We start from the raw sequence: 21,696 nt of genomic DNA on the forward strand, positions 1-21,696 counted from the left end.
ACATGGGCTCGATCTCACGAACCATGAGATCAGGACCTGAGCCGAAATCAAGAGTCTGAGCGTAACCGACTGAGCCACAAGGCACCCCTGGCATGTCTTCTATAGACAGTTTTATATTTGTGCAATGATGACAATGCCCCACCACAAAGTTGGCTTGAAATCGTAGTATTTTTAAATGTGTTTAGCCCTTTTGAAGATGCTGAGGCTCCCTTTCTCCCTTCTGTTTTGGTTTATTTTGGCAGAGTGGTCTATATCAATTGTCTATAGGCTAATTTAGATAGATTTCGTAAAATCTGATATGTTCTAGTCTTTTGGCCAGTGGATAAGCTTTACTTAGCCTGTCTATGTACCCTTGAGGCTTAAGCGTATCTCTTGGCTTTACCTTTGCTTTCATTTTACCGTGACACGGATTGTGATGCTTCAACTCACTCTTCTGACCAGCTTTTCGATTCTTGCCAGCGCTCCGTGTGGGAGATCAGACATGGAGCAGGCATGGAGACCTAAGTTCCTACAGGGCAGTAACAATAAAGGCTTATATTTCTGGGAATCTACCGTTTGTGGCTATTAGTACTGATGTATTTGTTTATTTAAAAGGTTTTTAAAAAATCTGAGTTGACACGCTGTGTCACATTAGTTTCGGGCGTACGGCAGAGTGATTCAACCTCTCTGTGCATTATGCTGTGCTTACCATAAGTGCAGCTACCATTTGTCACCATACAACATTATTATAATATCATTGGCCATATTCCCTGTCGTGTGCCTTTTATTCTCTTAAGTTTTTCATTCCATAACTGGTGTGGCTCCTGGTATTTAGGTCCTAGTCTCTATCAAGGAGTGGGTGATGGTATGTAATTCCTGCTTGGCAATCTGCTAGTTGACTCTTTGGAAACAAACTTGCTTCCTTGTAAGTTCCTTTGAGGTCTGGAAGGGAAATCATCCATTTCCTCCAAAAACCCAAGTTAAAAAAAAAAAAAAAAAAAGAGTTCTTCCTGACAGGTGTTAACTGTTTCCTCTTTTTTCCTTTTCTCTCCTTACTAACCGTCTCTGAACCAATCGGTCTCCAGGGTGATGTTTGGATTTGCATGGAACTCATGGATACGTCGCTAGATAAGTTCTACAAACAAGTGATTGACAAAGGCCAAACAATTCCAGAGGACATCTTAGGGAAAATAGCAGTTTCTGTGAGTACATCATGAACCCTACTTACAAGGAGAATGTGAGAAGTCTAGACCTTAGGTGTCCCTGATTCCCTAGTATGAAGAAACGCTAGCTGGACTAGAACTTCCCCCCGATTCATGTCTGTTGAATGCACGAGTACATCTGTGGATGAGTAAATGAATACTTTTCTTTCTGGGCACCATGTAGAAGATTCTACCACTGACCTGGTTTGGAAAACTCTCAGTTAAAATGTCTCTAAGCAACGCATTCATCTGCTGTGACCACATTCCTGGTGGCTATATCCTGATATTAGTTTATTTTGATTTTCACTTGTAGATTTTTAAATATTTTCTTAGGGCTAATAGGGCATAGAAGGAAGCAGAAGAAAATGAAATGGAAAAAAAAGGTTGCTCTCTTAATGGCTCATGAGGGTGGAGAGAAAAAATGTTGGAGACCAAATGAAACACCAGTTAGAGGAGGGAGACGCTGTGAGATCCGGTCCTCTCTGATGGGTGGAGTCCAATTAGTGTAGCTTCCTCTGTGTTTTCCTGGATAGGGCCACCACTATTTGAGAAAATACCTCACCTTATGACGTTAAGCCAGGGATAATAAACCTGGGTATACTTAACATTCAGTTTCTTTCCAGTGATGGAGAAAAATCGATCTTGTGTTTCTCTTGCAGATTGTAAAGGCGTTAGAACATTTACACAGTAAGCTCTCTGTCATTCATCGAGGTAAGCATCCATGATGTTGCTTTAGCTGTTCCTTTTATAAAATCTATTTCTTTCACCCAGATTTTTCTTCCCCCAATGGATGGAAGTGGAATTGAGTTAGGCAATAGAACTGAGGGGTTTTCCTTCCCAGATGAATAGCAGATCAGATAAGTAGCCGCTTTTTATCTTGTCTGAGGACATGCGAAGACATGGGCTTTTTATTACACCTAAATTGAATATAAAACACCTGCTACCAGACACAGCTCTGGGATTACCCTACTGAGAATTTTGGAGAAAAGGATAAAAATGCATCTCGTATTGGCTGGCACCTGGGAGCTTGTTAGAAAAGCAGAATCATGGGTCCCAAGACCACCTGAATCTCCATTTTTTTTTTTTTAATTTTTTTTTTAAGTTTATTTATTTTTGAGTGAGAGAGAGAGAGACAGAGTGCAAGCAGGGGAGGGGCACAGGGAAGAGGGAGACATAGAATCTGAAGCAGACTCCAGGCTCTGAGCTGTCAGCACAGAGTCCGACACGGGGCTCGAACTCACAAGCTGTGAGATCATGACCCGAGCCAAAGTCAGGCGCTTAACCAACTGAGCCACCCAGGTGCTCTGAATCTCCATTTTTAACAAGATCCCCAGGTAACTTTTGCATACCTTAAAGTTGGAAGAGTTCTGGTATAAAGCACAGCTTTTTCAGACAACAGGAGGCAGGATAAAGTGAAAACATCAGTAGATTTGTCTCTTCTTCCTCTACCTCCTCTTTTTTCCTTCTGATTGATTGGCCTGCCATCTTTCATCCATCCATCCATCCATCCATCCACCCATCCATCCATCCATCCATCCATCCACCTGTGTATCAATCGTTCATCTTTCATGTATCCTTTTTCGGCCATTTATGCAGCACTTTAATAGATACCCCAAGAGGTATCTGAGAACAAAACATATTAAAATTCCATAAAGGGATTCTTGATAGGGAAATAAGACAAATATACAACAAATGCGTGGAGAAAATAAACCACATTGCAAATATAGGAGTGCCAAATATGGAAGCAGTCTAGGTAGAATATAAAGCAAGGAAATGATTAGCACCGGGTGACTACAGTCAAAGAAAGCTACTTTGAAGATGCACTCAACCAAATCTGAGGAAAAATTAATGGAAAGTATGGATAGCTAGTAGGGTAGTGGGGTTTGGTAATTCTTATACTCTCTGAGTCTGAAAGTGATGCAAAATGCCTTACAGAGAGTGCCCGTTATTGCTGTTATTACTATCATTAATTGTTACTTTTAGAAATTGGAAAAATAGGAAGGAAGGGGAGGAGGAGGAGCAAGTGGGCAAGAATCCAGATGGACAGAAGAATGTGGATTACCCACAAACAGGAAACTTAATTTTTAAGGATTTATTTCAAAATTAGGAAGTATTTCGTTTGAATTAAAAATATATAAGTGAAGTATAAAAAATAATAAAATGTGCATGTCCACTGTTCAGTGTAAGGGAAAACATTATAAAGGATAATTTTTAATGTTTTTAGAATAACTCTGTTGATTACGTGTCCTTTTTGAAAAGCATCACAAAGGAAAAAAGTTGACCGTAATTTCTAAGTCCATTATCCAGAGATAACGGTAATCTATTTGGGGGTATGTTTTGTGGTCTGAAATTTCTGGATTTCTGATGAGTTTACACTATGTGACCTCTGACAAGCCCCTTGCAGAGGCTTCCATCAAAATTGGTTGCTTTGATCAGATTTGATATATCATTTTATCGCGGTCTGCCTTTTCATTCTGTGGTCTGTTTACTCCTACTTTTTTTTTTTTTTTAATGTTTTTATTTATTTTTGAGACAGAAAGAGACAGACCATGAACAGGGGAGGGGCAGAGAGAGAGGGAGACACAGAATCCGAAGCAGGCTCCAGGCTCTGAGCTGTCAGCACAGAGCCCGACGCGGGGCTCGAACTCACGGACCGTGAGATCATGACCTGAGCTGAAGTCGGCCGCTCGACCGACTGAGCCACCCAGGCGCCCCTTACTCCTACTCTTAATGTGCAATAGGTCATGATGAGCCGGGCTTTAAGAAAATGATTTTGTTGTCACAAGAACATTTAACATGAGACTTACGCTCATGGCAAAGTTTAAGCGTGCAATACAGTACTGTTCGTTACAGGGTCAATGTAGTACAGCCGATTTCTGGAACTTACTCATTTTGCATAATAGAGACTCTGCCCAAGGAACTGGGCATTTGATTCACTAATAGCTTTTTAAGTTTTTACTACGTGAATGGGGGCAATAGATAGAGGCAACGGCCCTTTCCATCGGTGGGTTCGCAATCCTACGAGAGGGACAAAACATGAAATAGAAAAGTTGAAAGCAGGAAGGTCTATGAAGTGTGAGTCAGGGATGGCTGTTGACTTTTGTGTTGGGCCTCAGAGGGAAGGGAAGGTGAGGGGGAATGGAGATTTCAGGCCCCCTGGTGGAAGACACATGGATCTTCAAAGCAGGCTGGGAACATGGGCTCCTGGTGCTTGCTTTTAGACGTCAAGCCTTCCAACGTGCTGATCAACACTCTGGGCCAAGTAAAGATGTGCGATTTTGGAATCAGTGGCTACCTTGTAGACTCAGTCGCTAAAACCATTGATGCCGGATGCAAACCGTACATGGCTGTAAGTATGCCAGCTGGTGGGGGAGGCGGGGGGGAGGGGGCCTGCAATCTGGGAATGCAGACACGAGCAGACCACGCCAGGAAAAAGGAAATGGATGGCCACAGAGGTCAAATGGAAATGTGCTTACGGTGCAAGAAATAGTCTCCGTCTTATTTTTTTCTCAAATATTTTCCGTCTGTAATCCTCAGTTATTTGCTTCATACGTACTATTATTTTTTAATAAAAAGCAAGTAAAAGAGTATATCACTTGGAAAAAGAAAAACGTGTAAGTAATCCATACCGCCCACGCAGATTTTTCACACTGTGTGGCAGGGGGTTGTTATCTTGTCTGTTGGGGACAGATGAGTGAACAGAATTTAAGTTACCCCAACCAGACAAGGAGGTTAGTCCTGAGAGAACCTCGTGGCTGTGAAGATTCGTTGCCATTGGCAGAGACCTCGGGACCCCCTTTAACATGAAGGGGCTTCTGTGTTCTGTTTGGAAATAGATTTGCCCTTGGGATTGAAAACCTTCCCATCAGTGCTGAGCTAATCTCAGGGAGTCTCTCAGGGATGCTTGCGCATTCTTAGTATGGAGTTCTGGAATGTTGGTGTTTTTAATGAGGAAAATTCTAGACTGGCAGAGTAGCTTCATAATGTGTATCTCCTATTTCTTCTTAAGGCGAAATTGAAATTAGTTTTGAATTGGGGGGGACTTTGCTCCGTTATCGCCTCTGGGAACAGACTCCGGTAGAAGGCGGAAAATCCCACAGAGGCGTCAATATTTTTTTGCAGTAGTGAATCTTCTTGGCCTGGGAGGCAGGTTAACAAGTTTAAAACAACTCCCTTGGCAGCTGGTGACACCCCCACCCCTAGAGACTTTGTGGAGCTAAGAATGTCATCTCATTTGTCTTTTCCCATCTCCTTTCCAGCCCGAAAGAATAAACCCAGAGCTCAATCAGAAGGGATATAGTGTGAAGTCTGACATTTGGAGTCTGGGCATCACAATGGTAATGATCGCACTGGTCTGTGAGGTTCTGGGCATGAAGCTGAAATGGGGTGGGTTCTGAGACCGGAAGGCAAATGCCCTAAGTGTGGGTCCAGAAACCTCTGCTTTCGGCCTGAGATAGCAGGAGGTTCTAAGTGATGGTTGTCTGCAGTGTGGTGTCGTAGAAATAACCGCCCTGGGATTGAGCAAACCCAGTCTTTATTCCACCTCTAACTGGTCGTATGCCCTTGAGTAACCGATAGAGTCACATGAGCGGTCTTATTATCCCCATCTGTACAATGAATCCTGACTACAACTGCTCGTAGTTTTCCTTCTAGTTTAAAATTAGGGGCGCCTGGGTGGCTCAGTCGGTGAAGCGTCCACTTCGGCTCAGGTCATGATCTCGCGGTCCGTGAGTTTGAGCCCCGCGTCGGGCTGTGTGCTGACAGCTTGGAGCCTGGAGCCTGCTTTGGATTCTGTGTCTCCCTCTCTCTCTGACCCTCCCCTATTCGTGCTCTGTCTCTCTCTGTCTCAAAAATAAATAAACGTTAAAATTAAATTATTTGGGGCACCTGGGACGCTCAGTCGGTTAAGCACCCGAGTCTTGGTTTTGGCTCAGGTCACGATCTCGCGATTCGTGAGTTCGAGCCCTGCGTCGGGCTCTGCGCTGACAGTGCGGAGCCGGCTTTGGCTTCTCTCTCTTTCTCGCTTTCTGCCCCTCCCCTCCTTGCACTCTCTCTCTCTCCCCAAAATCAATAAATAAACATTAAAAAATATATTGAAAATTAAATTATTTTAATCGAGGCTCAAGCTTCTCAATGAGTGCTAATGTATGTGGAGCCTGACAGAGCTGAGTCACCCAGGACATAGGCTGTGCTTTCCAGAATAGGATTATGATAGAAGTCTTGGCCAGCGGGGTCATATATAGCCAAAGGGCATAGTAACACACAGGATAATCTCCTTAGGCGCAGTCCTAAAGTTATACAATTAGTGCTTTGTTTGTGACATTGGTGGTCATAAATTTTCAGTGTATCACCAAGGTCTGGAATTATCCACTGTGGGCCTGGCTCCTTTCCAGGCACAGCAGCTGATTAAATCCTGTGAGTTATTTCACATCCCTGCCCAGAAGACACGTGATAGTCGTGTCATGGCAAAGTGGCCTTACTCAAATCCAAAAAAAGATCCGTCATTTGGTCCTAGGGTTTTGTTTTGTTTTGTTTTGTTTCTTCTCCGTTCCAGCAAGGGGCCTGCAGATGGCAGCAGATGTACACTCCGCCAAGGTCTCAGGGCGAGAATTCCATTTCAGACCAAACATTGGAAAACCTGGTTGCTTTACATCCCAAAGTTTAATACGGCTGGCTTGCAATTTTATTAAGTGTCACAGTGGCTTTTGCGGAGGACACAGTGATAAATAGGCTTCATTGGCTGCCTCTAGTAACATGACGTTTGACAATCCCTAGTGCTAGCAATTGGGGACAAATGGAGAACATGTTGTTAGTTTAGTTCTCCCCCAATTTTACTTGAACTTCACCTTTGGAGTTCCCGCTGACTCTTCTGGATCAGGACACCGCGGATTCCCTAAAGTAGCTCTGTGTAAGCTGTTGTCCCCTTGTCTTTCTCTCCCCTCTAGATTGAGTTGGCGATCCTTCGGTTTCCCTATGACTCTTGGGGAACTCCCTTCCAACAGCTCAAGCAGGTGGTAGAGGAGCCCTCACCACAGCTCCCGGGAGACAAGTTCACCGAAGAGTTTGTTGACTTTACCTCACAGTGGTAAGAGAGCCCCATCTGCCAAACGCCGGTGTTAAGGACAAAGAGGACTTCTCATGGACTTCCTCCATTGGTTTTAATCCATTCTGCATGCATTTCATTCCCAAAGCATTTATGGAGTGTGCCCTTGATGCTGGAGAAACAAAGATGCCTTTGTCCCAGTCCCCGCCCTCTTTGAAGTCAGAGCCAAGTAGTGGAGTCTCATCAGTCAGTACTTGTGGTTCAATATGGCACGTCCAGGGGTGGAGATCTGCATAGGGTATTGGGGGGACTCAGAGGAAAGGCATTAGGATGGAGTTTCGGGAGGACATAGATCCTGAGCTGAAGACGACGTGAGGGATTTTCCAAGGGGTGAGGGACGTAGGGAAAGGAAAGGTATTCCAAGCAGAAAACATAGCACGCTTCATGTCACAAAAGTGAGAAACTCCTTTATGAGAGCTATAAGCTATCTGAGGTTGATTAGAGTGTTAAGAGAACAGTGGTCAGACCACTGGAGGATTAGAGCTGGGGAGTAGATTAGATGCAAAGAATTACTTTGGATGAGCAGGCAGTAGAGAGTTGGAGAGTGTGACTTAGTTACCTATACGTCTTGTAGAGTAGTTCTCGTGTCTTCTAGGCTGCCTTCTACACGGTACTTGTTAACGGGGGATATCCTTGCCTCTGAGGGTACAATGGACAGCACTGGGGGGTCTGAGGAGGGAATCCAATCCAAGTTGGAGAGGGAAGATGGAAAGGAGTCGTGCTAACAATGTAAATTTTATTTTCCTGGAAATTGTCAGTGGGATTGAGGAAAGTGGGAGAGGGCATGGTTTTCTCCTCTCTGCCTGGTGACCAGACTGCCTGGTATAACCTCATCCTAAGGACCATTGCAAGTGCTCCTGGAAGAGGAGGAAAAGAACAGAAGGAAAGCACAAAATGGAGCTCGTTGATATGGGCATCCTATCTGCAGAAGCAGACAGTGACAAGCCCAGCTGTGACCCTGGGAGAGGAGTGACCCTGGCCGCTCCCTCGGAGGAAGGAGCTGGGCCTCTGGAGGCTGTTTCACAGCACAGCTCCTCAATGTTATCATTCCTTGGCCTCCACGCTCGTTGGAAGAAGCGTTCTGAATGCAGCTTTTATTGGGAAACACGATGAGACAAAGCAACCGTCTGTTGTTTGTGAAACTAAGGCCTCTTGGACTTCTGGTTAGCCCCGGTCCCCATGTCACCCCTGGTCTTTGGCCCCGATGACGTATGAGGCCGGCCCACCGTTGCTCATTTTTGTTTGAGGTTTGGCTGAATGGCTAGAGAGGGGCTGGAGCAGTCGGCACGGGGTGTTGTTAGATGCCTCTTACTGGTACTTCCCCTGGGCTACTGAGGTGTATCCTCCTCTGAGCTTTCCTTGAGCAAATGTGCTGGATATGGTGGCATACTGGCCAGGTTGAGATGGGCCCATGGTCCTGCCTTCTGGATTCAAACATTTGTTTTTGTTGTCGTTGTTGTTGCTGTTTTTCTTTTTCCTTATCCCCAAACGTTGAAAGATCACCTAGGAAAAGGGGGTGAGTCGCGTTGGATAGTTCAGACCAGTAGTTCCCAAGAGGAGCGGTAAAGGGAAAGCATCTTATCTAGGGAAGGCTTCTCAAACTATCCTCCCTATAACCTTTCGGCTGCCTGTCCCCCTTTCCCCAGGATTCTGGGTGCTTTGGAAAACTTGGTAAGAACAAGGCTGACGTGAAAAGTTTAAGAAAGCTGAGCTGCCTTTTGAGAATCACCAGTTTAATGCAGTAGTTGTTAATGCTGGCTGTTCATTTATAAGACGCGAGAGAACTTTCCAATGTACTGTCGCTTAGGCATACGCGCCGACATTCTGACTTCATTGGTCGGGGGAGGGTCCCGGATCTCAATAGTTTTCAAATGTTCAAATGTTTAAATCTTTCCACTATACAGCTGGGGTGAGGGCCCCTAATTTTGACCTATGGTCTGTGGACCTGATTATCAACTGCTTCCTTTTCAGGAACTGTTTTTCTTCTATAATTTATTTTAAAAAAAATGATTCAATTGTTTTTTCTTTCACTAGAGTATTTTTTTCCTCTGATGTAGAATTTCCCCCTGAAGATTCAAAGCAGTAAAGCTTTTTTTTTTAATGGACATGTAAAAAATGAGAACCTTGAAATAATGCTTTCTAATTTTAACAGGTGCACACACCTACGGGGACAATCCAGATACTTTATTATTGTGCTTTGTAGGGTGACCACCCTGTGCCTACCCTATACTCCTAAAATCACTGCCAGTATCTTCCGGCTGACCTCTGAGGCCTCTGTTCCCCTCTCATTTTCTGTCAATTTTAGTCTCAGCTACCATAGTTCATTAATTTAAAAACTTTGAGCCATAGACATTTTCTAGCTTTCCTGGAACCATTAGCTCTGTTAATGCTGTTAATTCTGTGTCCTTTTACTCATATTCATGTCAGCCAGTCTGGCTTGCTTAAGAGGGTTACTAATATGTATATGTATTTATAATATGCATATATATATATATACTATTTATATACATATATACGTAATGCATAATACACTATATATGTATATGTATATATGCAATAGAAACAAAACTTGAATCACTTGAACTTTGAAGTCTTCAAAGAAGAAGTTCCTCAAACCTTCAGTGTTGTTGTCCCTATAGAACCTGATATTTAAGAATATCAGTTGTGTAAAATAGCGAGTCATTTTGTTGGTAGGAGAATTGGAAAGAAGAAGAGAATTAATTCTGAATTTTATGAGCATTCTTAATGATCCTCACTTGGATTTTCTTTAAGAGTATAGACCCTTCTGTTTCAGAATCCAGGTCAATAGGTTTTTGCCTTCCATAAACTACCAGTATATTTTCTTTGGTACCCCTTCAGTGTGAACATTATTTTGAGATCAACCAAGTTGGAAAAGTTGTCTAATGCTTCAAGAGACGGTGCTGATTTTTTTTCAAAAAGCTTTTATGAATGGCTTAGATCTTGCTGGAAGCCATTTCCTTTTCTACGTATTAGCTTACAGATACACACCTGCCCCCAGCAGCAAACTAGGTATTTCACTTGTTTTCTCACTGACAGTTTTAAATTTGATCTGGGGCTGAGTAGAAAGAATGTAGAGGTGATTTACGAGCACCCCCTTTCTATTTCTTGATGAAGAAAAGGATACAGCCTGAGTGTAAGTCCCTTTTATAGAAGTTTCTCTACTTCCCTATCTACACAGCTGTGTGTTGAGATACCTTTTCATGAAAGGACCCTTTTTGGAGAGACCTCCATGTGTGTTTTTGTATTTTTTTTTTTCAATGTTTATTTATTTTTTGGGACAGAGAGAGACAGAGCATGAATGGGGGAGGGGCAGAGAGAGAGGGAGACACAGAATCGGAAACAGGCTCCAGGCTCTGAGCCATCAGCCCAGAGCCTGATGCGGGGCTCGAACTCACGGACCGCGAGATCGTGACCTGGCTGAAGTTGGACGCTTAACCGACTGCGCCACCCAGGCGCCCCGTGTATTTTAATGGCATAGTCAGGCAATGATCCTTCACGACTTCTCAGAAAGCCCCAATTTTTGTGGTGAGTGGGGAAAGGGGCGTAAGATTTGGGAAGTAAAAAATTGATCACGAATTTCGAGATAGGTACACCTGGGATTTTATCTCCTACCTCTGTCTTTGGGCTAAATGCCACACTGGAAGAGAAAGGTTGCAAGGTTGCATCGTTCCTGGTTTAGGTCATCTGTCAGAGTATTTGTGATCTTTCCTGGGATTAATCCTAACTGAGCACTTGATGACATCCCAGTGCTGCTCTGCACGGCACAGCCTTCTTCCAGGGGATCATGTTGGCGGCCCCTCTCCTCTGATCACGGCTTGTGAGTTGACAGTGATCCTGGTCTGTGGTGTGTAGCTGAAAGTGCCACCAGGATGTCACTGTCCCACCCAAAGTTACATTTAGAGCCCAGAGCCCCAGCCGATGTGTTTCTTGTGCAGTAGCCTCAGGCACTCCGGGGAGTGGGAGGGTGGGGCCAGAAGGGTAGGAGAGGAGAGAAATTTAAAGCATTTGTTCTTTATGGACTTAAAGGAAAAACCAGTGGTGTCTTACACGCTGTTCCCTTCTGTCCTTCTTCTGAAATAGGACTACTGAATGACATTTCCTCCTCTTTTTTTCCCTACACATGGCTGTCTTGTCATAGGGTTTTTAAAGCTTTCCCGGAGTAGGTGGTGCTGACCATAAAGGCCTTGCTTGGGGATTCATAACACAGAAGTCCAATAGAAAAGCTTTACATCCTAGTCCCACAGAGGCTTAACAAATGAATATCCCGAAAGGAGCCACTTCCTATCGATGCACAGGTTTGGTGACTGAAGGAAGTCTCTGGAAACCAACTACTGGGTGCCAAAACAGCTCGACCTTCTTTTTGCCTCTCCTTCAGGCCTATTTAAGGGGCTCAGTGCACGGCTGACCAGCCTGATGGCATGTTGGAGGAGACCCACCCAGACATTGAAACTGTCTGACTCAGAGGGACTAGCATCAAACATAGACGATCAAATATAGTTCCCGACTTGTTCAGGAAGAAGAGTAAATAGAGGCACCGGACATTTATTTCGCTTCTGACAAATGTATGGGCTTGAGAGGCGCAGCGTGTTTTTTATTCTGTGGGCGTACCACACAGGCCTTCTTGGAAACCGTCAGAGGGCATTCAAATAGGCAGAAATCCTCTGGTCAGCACAGACTTCAAGCTAGCAGTTCTCAAAACAGCATGGAGGTGTTTTTTAGTGTCAGCTACTGTCAGGAGCGTGTGTTGTGGCCTTTGGAAGACGAATTAGAGCAGTTAGCTAATTGCACGCTTGAACGTGACCAGCCACTTGAAAATTCAAAAGTCTGACTCCAATCCAAAAAGAAATTGGTGGAGCTTATTCTATACTGGATTTCAAGCACTTCCTATCAAACGTGGACAATTTGCTCCCTCCCCCCAACCTGATCCTGAGTATTTTCCTATTTTTAGCCCATGTTTTGAAGTGCTCTCAGTTTAAAAGATGGAGAGAATGTGTTTCATCAGTTACATTAATTCAGTAAACAGCCCTGGATTGCTACGTAAGTATTTTCCATGAATGCTCCACAGTAGTGCTATTGCAGGAAATTGTGAGCCTTCTAATCAGAGGTCAAGAAATAGCCTATTGGCCAGCAATCCCTGAGGCTTTAGGAATCCTAAACATTTATGATGCATCAGCTTGGGGTACGTTCCCCACATTTTCTTTATACAGACTAAAAGAAAGAAAAAAAAAATCTAGAGAACTTTTCTTAACCTGTTCCAGAAGTAAAAAAGATAAACCATGCTTACTTAAAATGATCTCTCCTTGGGGGCGCCTGGGTGGCTCAGTTGGCTGAGCATCCCACTTTGGCTCAGGTCACGATCTCTAGGTTCATGAGTTCAAGCCCCCCATTGGGCTCGCTGCTGTCAGTGCAGAGCCTGCTTTGGATCCCTCTGTCCACTCCCCCCCCCCCATCCCCCGCTCACGTTCTCTCTCTCTCTCTCTCTCTCTCTCAAAAAAAAAAAAAAAAAAAAAGATTTCTCCTTAAAAAAAAAAAAAGGAAGCATTTATATCTCTCTACCTGATGAGAAGATAGTCTTATTTCATTTTCTGCTAAATAGAACTTCAAAAATCAGCAACATCACAAAGATCTCTGGTTAGTAGAAGTGGCCATTGTTCTAACATTTGAGCAAGAAGCTTCCTTTCCTGTCATTCCCTTGGTTCACTTGCTGACTGGTGGAAGCTGGTGATGTGAAGGTGGCTGATGGTCCTCAAGGAGGATGTTAACAGAGTCCATGCAGAGTCCTGGCCTGATGGCTGACTAATATTCCTGTCTAAGTAGAGACACCTGAAATCAAGCTGGTGACTAGCGAGCGTGGATTTAATGCTGTGTCTGTGCTTTTCATTGTTGCTTTTCGGAAGTTAGATTGTTCAGATTTGGGGGAAGACTTTCTGGTTTTTGATTGGCTTTGAACGGTAGCCGAAAACCCAAGGCTTCTGTGCATTAGCCCTTTTGTTTTTTCACTATGGTCTGTGTGCAAATCAGCCACGCTCCTGGGATCACACTCCTCCTCCTGTGTTTCCATCTAGGTGAACGAGCTCTTGAACTTAGAAAGACAACTTCTGCTTCTGGGGTTCGGGGATAGAGACGTGGTAGTGTTGAGAATGTGTGCAAAGGACAGACGAGACAGCTGGGGCTGCTTGTAAGTGAATTTCATTTCTGAGCAGGAGAGAGAAGGCAGCAGTGAGGAGGAATATCCTAGGACACGTAGCCCAAGGGTTTGCAACCTCAGCCCTAATGACTTTTTGGACTGGATCAGTCTTTGTTGTGGGCAACCGTGCTGTGCATTATAGGATGTTTAACAATATCCTGGGCCACATCTAATATCTACCTATTAGATGCCAGTTGTATCAACCATAAAACGCCTCTAAAGGTTGCCAAGTATCCCCTAGAGGTCAAAATCACCTGCATTTGAGAACCGGCCGTAAAGCACTATAGAACCTCAGGATATAGATACGTAAGTATCTATAGAGATACAGAAGGATACATACATATCTATAGAGATCCAGAAGGATATAGATACAAAGTCATAAGTGAGTCCAAGGGTCCAAGGTCTCATTCATTTCACTCAGGCACACCTTCTCATATCGACCTGATTTTGACAGTTGATAATTCCTCTTTCTAATCCACTCTTATTTTTATCCTCAGTTGAGACGAAACTTTCTCCCATAGGTTGTCTGGTCACTGAGGTCACTAGGTCCTAGATCTGCCCTCAGTCCCAGGTTGAAACTTCTCTGCTCACATCTACTGTACCCTGTCTCAGGTTCCCTGGCTTCTACTCACAGCATTGCCTGGAATAAACTGGTAGGCTGTTTTAAGTTGTTTTGGTTCAAAAGCTTTCTCCCTCTCTCTCTCTCTTTTTTTCCCATTTCGTTTTGTTTTACACCACAGTTTCTCAAAGCGTCTCAGTGACTTCGCTCTCTTATGGCTCTGTCCCTCCACCCCCGCCTCCCCCCCCCGACACCCCCCCCCCCCGCCGTTGTTATTAGCCTTTGGGGGAGGAGCAGAGCTCATGTCACACATATAAGCTCCCATCTGCTCAAAATGATCCATTAGCACAAATCCCAGCTACCTACTGATCAGTCACATTTTGGTTACTTCGATGCCAGGCTAAGTTTCCTTTCCATTCATGTATGATTTTGTGCCCCCGTGGGCAGAGGAGTCTGTAGGTTGCCTTGCAAACCACAGTCTCCAGAATCCTCCTTTTCTTCATTCTGTAACCTGGGATTCCAACTCCAAAATAAACTGCTTATTTTCTTTTTTTCTATTTTAAGGCCATGGGTGGATACAGGGGTGGGTTGAGGATAGAGGGGAAGGGTTGGTCTCACTGCAGTAAGAAGTTACTGTTGTTGTTACTGTTGCCTCCGGTATCACATGTTATTAAGACATTTGTGTATATGTGCAATTGTATATACAGAATGGGAGCCATTGGACAATCGTGCACGGCCACAGAGAATTTCTAAGAAGAAAAACTGCTTAGGCACTGACTGAGGGTGTTTTCTCTTTCATTAGCTAGGAGGTTGTAGACAAGTAGCCTTACTTTAGACATTTCATGGAGGTATTGCTTCTATCTTAGGTGGGTTCGGTTAGGAATATATAAAAGCAAATGATACATTCAAGGGAACCGGAAGCCAGGAGAACCAGGCATTGAAGAGAGTGAAGAGATAACAGATGTAATGTAAGAAACACCTGCCGATTTCTTTCCCGGGGGGAGGGGTGAGTGAAAGCTCTTTTGAAGGAAAGTAGATTTGTAATTTGGAATATAATGGCTGTAGATCAGGAGAGCTAGTTTGTACGTTGTTGGTAAAGTATCAAAAGGATACTTTTTGAAAGTACCAAAGGATGCAGCACACACACACACACACACACACACACACACACACACACACACGCACACGCACACCTCTTCTTCCTGTTAAGGTACACCGAGAGTGACTTAAAACCTAATTTTAAAGGTGTAACAAAAGGGGGAAGTCAAGACAGGAGATTTATGGGTTCAATACATTTTAAAGCTGGCTACGTTTAGTCTTCTGCAGGTTCTGACGTCCTAGGCTAGTGAAAATACAGATGGTTCCTAGGTTTTAATGTGATTCATTTTTTTCTTTAAGCTTGAAGAAGAATTCCAAAGAACGGCCAACGTATCCAGAACTTATGGTACGTATGGTTCCCAGCGTAAACCTGTCCTGACCCACAGCTAGCAAAGGTGGAGTGACTAAGACCCAAATTATAATCAAACAACCTTGTTGGAGGAGCTGGTTCATTGACATGGAAGTGAATTCGAGAAAACAAGAGTCGAGTCCTTTGTGCTTCCTAAACCCCTCTTTAGCATGACCTGGGGCGGGTCGCCTTGCTTTGTAATTTTTTCCACATTGGTAAACTGGTTATCATATACACTAGATGCCTATAAAAATTTATATTTTCAAGTTCTTATGATACCAAGAGCCACCACTTATAAATGAAGGGAAGCATGATTTAAAGGATTTCTGTAATGAGGGGAAAAAGTGCTGGACAACTCATCAGGTTTTGATAACATATTTGGGATGAATTCTTTTCGGTGAGTGTTTAGGGGGGATAGACTGTTTTCTCCTTCTGGTTTTCACCAAGCCTTCTTAGTTTCCATTGTCCTACCTCTGCATTCACAGCTTACCATTTGCACAAACTATGAAAAGAAGGGGTGAGAATAGGATCTCAGAATTTTTGTCTAAAAATAGATTCTCTGAAATTGTGGTAACTCCCAAGTTTGAGCTAATTACACATGGTTCTTTAGCATAGATGGTGAGCACCTAAACTTGGGAACGTTTATCTCATTGTATGTTCAAACACACTTGGGGGGGGAATGATTAAATTCTGACTATTTGCTAATTTGCATTAACCATTCCCTAGATTTATTTCAAGTATCAAGGTTTTAATTTTAGCGGGGGAAGGAAGTTTTGTTTGGTAGAAATAAGAGCAAACATTGACATCATTTCTTTTTCTTTTTTTTTTTTTTTTTTTTTTAAATTTTTTTTTCAACGTTTATTTATTTTGGGGACAGAGAGAGACAGAGAATGAACGGGGGAGGGGCAGAGAGAGAGGGAGACACAGAATCGGAAACAGGCTCCAGGCTCCGAGCCATCAGCCCAGAGCCTGACGCGGGGCTCGAACTCACAGACCGCGAGATCATGACCTGGCTGAAGTCGGACGCTTAACCGACTGCGCCACCCAGGCACCCCTCTTTTTCTTTTTAATTTTTATTTTATTTCTGAGAGGGAGACACACACAGAGTGCAAGCGGGGGGTGAGGGTGCAGAGAGAGAGGGAGACACAGAATCTGGAGGAGGCTCCAGGCGCTGAGCTGTCAGCACAGAGCCCGACGCGGGGCTCGGACTCACAAACCGTAAGATCGTGACCTGAGCCGAAGTCGGACGCTTCGCCGACTGAGCCACCCAGGCCCCCCTGCCATTTGTATATCTTCTTTGGAAAAATGTCTTCTCAGGTCCTTTGCCCATTTAAAAAAAAAAATCAGATTTTTTTTTTTTTTGCGATTGAGTGGTATGAGTTTTTAAGATATATTTTGAATATTATCCACTTATCAGATATGTGGTTTGCAAATATTTTCTCCCATTGTGTGGGTTGCCATTTCCTTCCATGGGCTGTTTCTTTTGCTGCGCAGAAGGTTTTGGTTTGAAGTAGTCCCACGAGGTTTTTGCCAACAAGTACACGAAGAGATGCTCGTCATCACTGGTCACCGGGGAAATGCCAATCCAAACTACACCTGTTAGAATGACTGTTACCAAAAAGATAAGAAACAACAAGTGTTGGTGAGGTGGTAGAGAAAAGAGAACCCTGGTATACTGCTGCTGGGAATGCAGATTAATACAGCCAGTATGGAGAGCAGTGTGGGCGTTCCTCAAAAAAAGAAAAATAGAAATATCGTATGATCGAGACATCTCGCTTCTGGGTGTAATGTCTCAGGCAACGGGATCACTATCTTGAGGAAGCATCTGGATCCGCATGTTCACTGCAGCATTATTTACAGTAGCAAAAGGCATAGAAACAATGTAAATGCCCATCAGTGCATGAATGGATAAAGAACACACGAGGGGCACCTAGGTGGCTCAGTCGGTTGGGCATCCGACTTCAGCTCAGGTCATGATCTCATGGTTCGTGGGTTCCAGCCCGCCACGGGCTCTGTGCTGACAGCTCGGAGCCTGGCACCTGCTTCAGATTCTGTGTCTTCCTGTCTCTGCCCCTCACCCACTTGTGTATGTGCCTGCATGCTCGCTCTCTCTCAATCTCTCTCTCTCTCTCTCTCAAATAAACATTAAAAAAAGAAAAGAACACTTGTTACACACACATACACATGCAATGGAATATTATTCAGCCTTAAAAAAAATTCTGCTGTTTGTGGCAACATGGATGGAATGTGCATAGCACCGTTAATAGTTAATAGCATAGTTAATGATATTGTGTTGCATACTTGAAAGTTGCTAGGAGACTAGATCTTAAAGGTTCTCATCACACAAAAAAAGAATGCTAACTATGTGAGGTGATGGATGGTATTATTGTGGTGATTATTTCATAATATATAAATATGTACCAAATCGCCACATTGTATACTTAAACTCACACGATGCTATAAGCCAATTCTATTCCAGTAAAGTTGGAAAAAAGGAAAGAAAAAGTATAGCTTGGAGATGTCAAGCCAGAAAGACTTACAGAAAGCCAATCCACACAATAGGTGATGGTCACAGCCAATCACATGGATTTTCAGCTCTGTTGGTTAAAATTTGATTTCAGTCTGAACCATTCTCCGATTGAGGGACCATAAAAGAACCCTGGGGAGAGTTCCAGAATAGAAAAGGTGGTCTCCTTGGGGCAGCAATTGTCCCCTATAAAAAGGCATCCCCTGGGACTTAGCATTCTTTTGGCTGTATTCAACTGTGACCCACAGTGGAGGGAGGAAAGAGGATGCGTAATTGCTTGAGAAAACTTAGCATACCACCTGTTTGGGCTGGACATTTCCTCTCTGGCTATATTTTTAATAGCCAGTCGGGGGCCTTTTCAGTCCTGGCTACCCTTTTTGGATATACTTATGCAACCTCCAGAGCATTTTAAAATTAATTTCACATAAAGTGCAATGGACATGGGGTGATTTCTGGGGTGTCTTATGAAGCCTGTACTCCTATTTTAAAGTTGTCTTGTTTGTCCCTATTTTCAGAAGGAGAAGAGCACTTTCTATATATTTCTGCCTGTTTAAAATGCAGAACATTTTTTTCCCTTCCGAGGGGCCTCTTATCAGAGGTTTCAGTGAAACACATTTGGGAAAAAAAATGCTGAGTTCTAGCTTCGTATACATGAGCGAGTGATGTTGAATTCCACCTTTCCATTATGTTCTAATGTGTGGTCTTTTATGGTCTACGTATTAATGTTATAAGGTCATGTGCTCCCCTCCCCCCACCCCCAGTTCTTTTTATGGCATTTGCCTTTGTGACTGGAAATGGATTTGCCTTTTAAGGCTATAACTGCTTCCTGCTTTCCTGTGGAATTGAGGTTTTTAAGTGGAAAATCTGAGTCCAAACTCTTTGACTTTAGCATTGGGAAAACACATGCTGAGAGACTATTGTTTACATTGTAGGAGTTGGTGAAGACGGGAAAAAAATCCTTTTTCCAGGTGAAGGACAGTATAATTAAGGCGCCAACCCAGACATGTACCCCTTATAGAAATCTCACATGTTTTTCCCCTAACTGGGATGGAGGGTGTACATGCTTCACCATCATCTCCTTGTTCTCTCAAACTCCCACTGAGGGACATGACTCAGTAGGGTTTGTTCCTCTAGAGTGGGGACCAGCCAGCTTGCTCCGTAAAGGGTTAGATAGGAAATGTTGCCGGCTTTGTGGGCTGCTATTCAACTCCGTTGTTTTAGTGTGAGAGCAGCTCTATCCAATATGTAAACAGATGGCGTGGCTGTGTTCCCATACACCTTTACTTCACGAATAGGCAGTGGGCTAGATTTGGCCCCTGGAACATTGATTGTTGACCCCCAATCCCAGATGATAACCACCAGAAATGATAATCAGGTGATGCAGATGATTGCCCAGGGAGGTGATTATGTTCTTTGAATATCCTGGGAAGTTCTAGATTGAATCAAAGTGCTGAGCAAGGATGATTGAACCCATAGGAAATGATAGTCATGAGGGACGAGGTGTTGTGTAGAAGATATGGTGACCATCGGTGACTGCGGCTCGCCCCAGTGCTCCCGGCAGTGTGTTCTCGGATCTCCATGTTTTCTCCAGGCACAACCATTGGCAATGTCCTCCCTTGCTGTAGCTGGCTCCTTTTTAGAAAAACGCAGCCTGGGGAGAGGAATCCATGATGCCTCATTTGCTCATCTCCGAGTTGCTGGCCTTGCTATTCCTAGTCTATTGCTTATAGAAGGGACTGGCTTCTCTCCCAACCTTTTACAGCCTCAAAACCCACACAAGAAGGCAAGTCACACTTTCCATTTTGACATGCTGGCCTGTCCTCCCCTCCCCCTGTCCTCTGACTCTCACAGCATTTTCCCAGCCCGGGAATGCTAAAAGATGCCTGAGGACTCTTTTTCTTAAAGACGTCGGTTTAGGTCATTCGATTCATTCACAGACTAAGGCTACCCTCACTGAGCTAACCTCCAGAGCAGAACCAGAGGCAAGATAGGGCTGGCAGGCATCGGCAGTAGTCATGGACACAATCTGAGGTTTGACATGTCCTGTTTTGATAGTAAAAACTTTTAAGTACACTAAGAGATCTCAAAATGTCAGAGGATGTGGGAAAGTTAATAAGCATGATGGTAAAGCCCTTGGTAAGTGTGCTGCATAAGTGGTTAGTAATCGGAAGTAACTGTGCTATTTATTTGGGTAAGGAGCTCAGAACGCAGGACCCGGCATCTAGAACTTTGGTTAATATGGTGGGGGTAAGGCTCTGAGCCAACACCCAACCTGTATCTTCTAGATGCGCAAAAGCAGAAAGCCTCTTTTCCATGTTTTGAGTCACGATACTGACCAGCGACCACCTACCTTCTTTTGGGTTTCATTCCTTTGTTCTCTTCCCATTTGCATGGCTTCCTAAACCTTCAATGAGTGGGCATTCAGTTCCCCACAGAGCTGGCTCATCTAGCCCTGTGCCGTCAGGTTTAAAACACATACAGTGAGAAAACCTACCGCTGGGGCAACATGAAGGTGATAAGCTAACATCCCCAAAGTCAGGGAGAAACGAAGCGAGTCGTCTACATGTCTGCGTGCAGAAACACTCCTATTTAGCGGCTCAACTAGGCACTGAAAATAATACCACCAGACAATGAGAGAGGTGGCCATGATGGAGGGGAGGGTGTACCTGACAGGTGGAAGATGACACTGGCACTAGGTTCTACCCAAAGGAATCATCCTTTTTGGATTGTTTGTTGGATTCTGTTTCCCACTGTTAGAACTATGGTTCGTGAGTTGATGTATCTCCTTTATGTTAGAGGTGTGAGGTTCCAGTGTGACACCTGGGAACTTACTGTAACAAAATTGTGCCTTTGGGGGAGGGTCATGCTGGTGCAGAGAAAATGGCTTCATTTTCTTCAGAATTGTTCCACTGTGTGGCCTCTTGGACCCACTATGCCTGCGCTCACTAGGGCTTTTTTTCTTAATTTTTTTTTAACATTTATTTATTTTTTGAGACAGAGAGAGAGAGAGCATGAACAGGGGAGGGTCAGAGAAAGAGGGAGACACAGAATCCGAAACAGGCTCCAGGCTCTGAGCTGTCAGCACAGAGCCTAACGCGGGGCTCGAACCCACGGACCGTGAGATCATGACCTGAGCCGAAGTCGGACGCTTAACCGACTGAGCCACCCAGGCGCCCCTGCTATGGCATTTTTGTGAAGTTTGCTTAATCTGAGCTGCATGAATAGAGATTTTTTTTTTCTTTTTGCTTTTCAATCTTTAATCTCCAAGTTGAATTTCTCTGCACATACCTAGAGTTTGGCAGTTTGCATTATTTTCCAGATGGATCAACTCTTCATTAAGAGAGACATAAGTACAACTCGTGGCTGTCGATGTGGCTTAGAGAGTGGCTTTGTTAACTGTTTCAGTTCAAACCAGCTCTCCAGGGTCAAGGGAAAGCAATGCTTTGCCCATTTACTATGCTACAAAAATTGGTTTCTCCTTCTACTATCCAATTCTTGAGAAATCAGTGTGCATAAATCTATGAAATTTCTCATTATTTTACCACTGTGTCAGTCTAAAATTACTTTGTAGGGGACAGGGTTATTTGTAAATCAGAGTCCGGGCTGTCTTTGCCAATCCTTGTATTTTACCATGGGTGGGGTTTATATAGCCTAATTACATATATTTTCCA

At 43.9% G+C, this 21,696-nt stretch overlaps 1 protein-coding gene across 3 annotated transcripts in view; it reads left to right on the forward strand.

Annotated features, from left to right (window-relative positions):
- MAP2K6 (mitogen-activated protein kinase kinase 6) overlaps nucleotides 1–21,696 on the forward strand; it is a 123,125-nt gene that overhangs the window by 90,553 nt on the left and 10,876 nt on the right. For all 3 annotated transcript variants that reach the window (XM_086687880.1, XM_086687881.1, XM_086687882.1), the window contains exons 6-11: nucleotides 1,065–1,181; nucleotides 1,841–1,892; nucleotides 4,403–4,530; nucleotides 5,441–5,518; nucleotides 7,127–7,266; nucleotides 15,450–15,495. In XM_086687880.1, the coding sequence (XP_086544006.1) occupies nucleotides 1,065–1,181; nucleotides 1,841–1,892; nucleotides 4,403–4,530; nucleotides 5,441–5,518; nucleotides 7,127–7,266; nucleotides 15,450–15,495 (561 nt within the window). The remainder of the gene's footprint in view (nucleotides 1–1,064; nucleotides 1,182–1,840; nucleotides 1,893–4,402; nucleotides 4,531–5,440; nucleotides 5,519–7,126; nucleotides 7,267–15,449; nucleotides 15,496–21,696) is intronic.

This window comes from Puma concolor, chromosome E1 (assembly GCF_028749965.1).
Source record: "Puma concolor isolate L17-30 chromosome E1, mPumCon1.1.hap2, whole genome shotgun sequence".
NCBI lineage: Eukaryota > Metazoa > Chordata > Mammalia > Carnivora > Felidae > Puma > Puma concolor.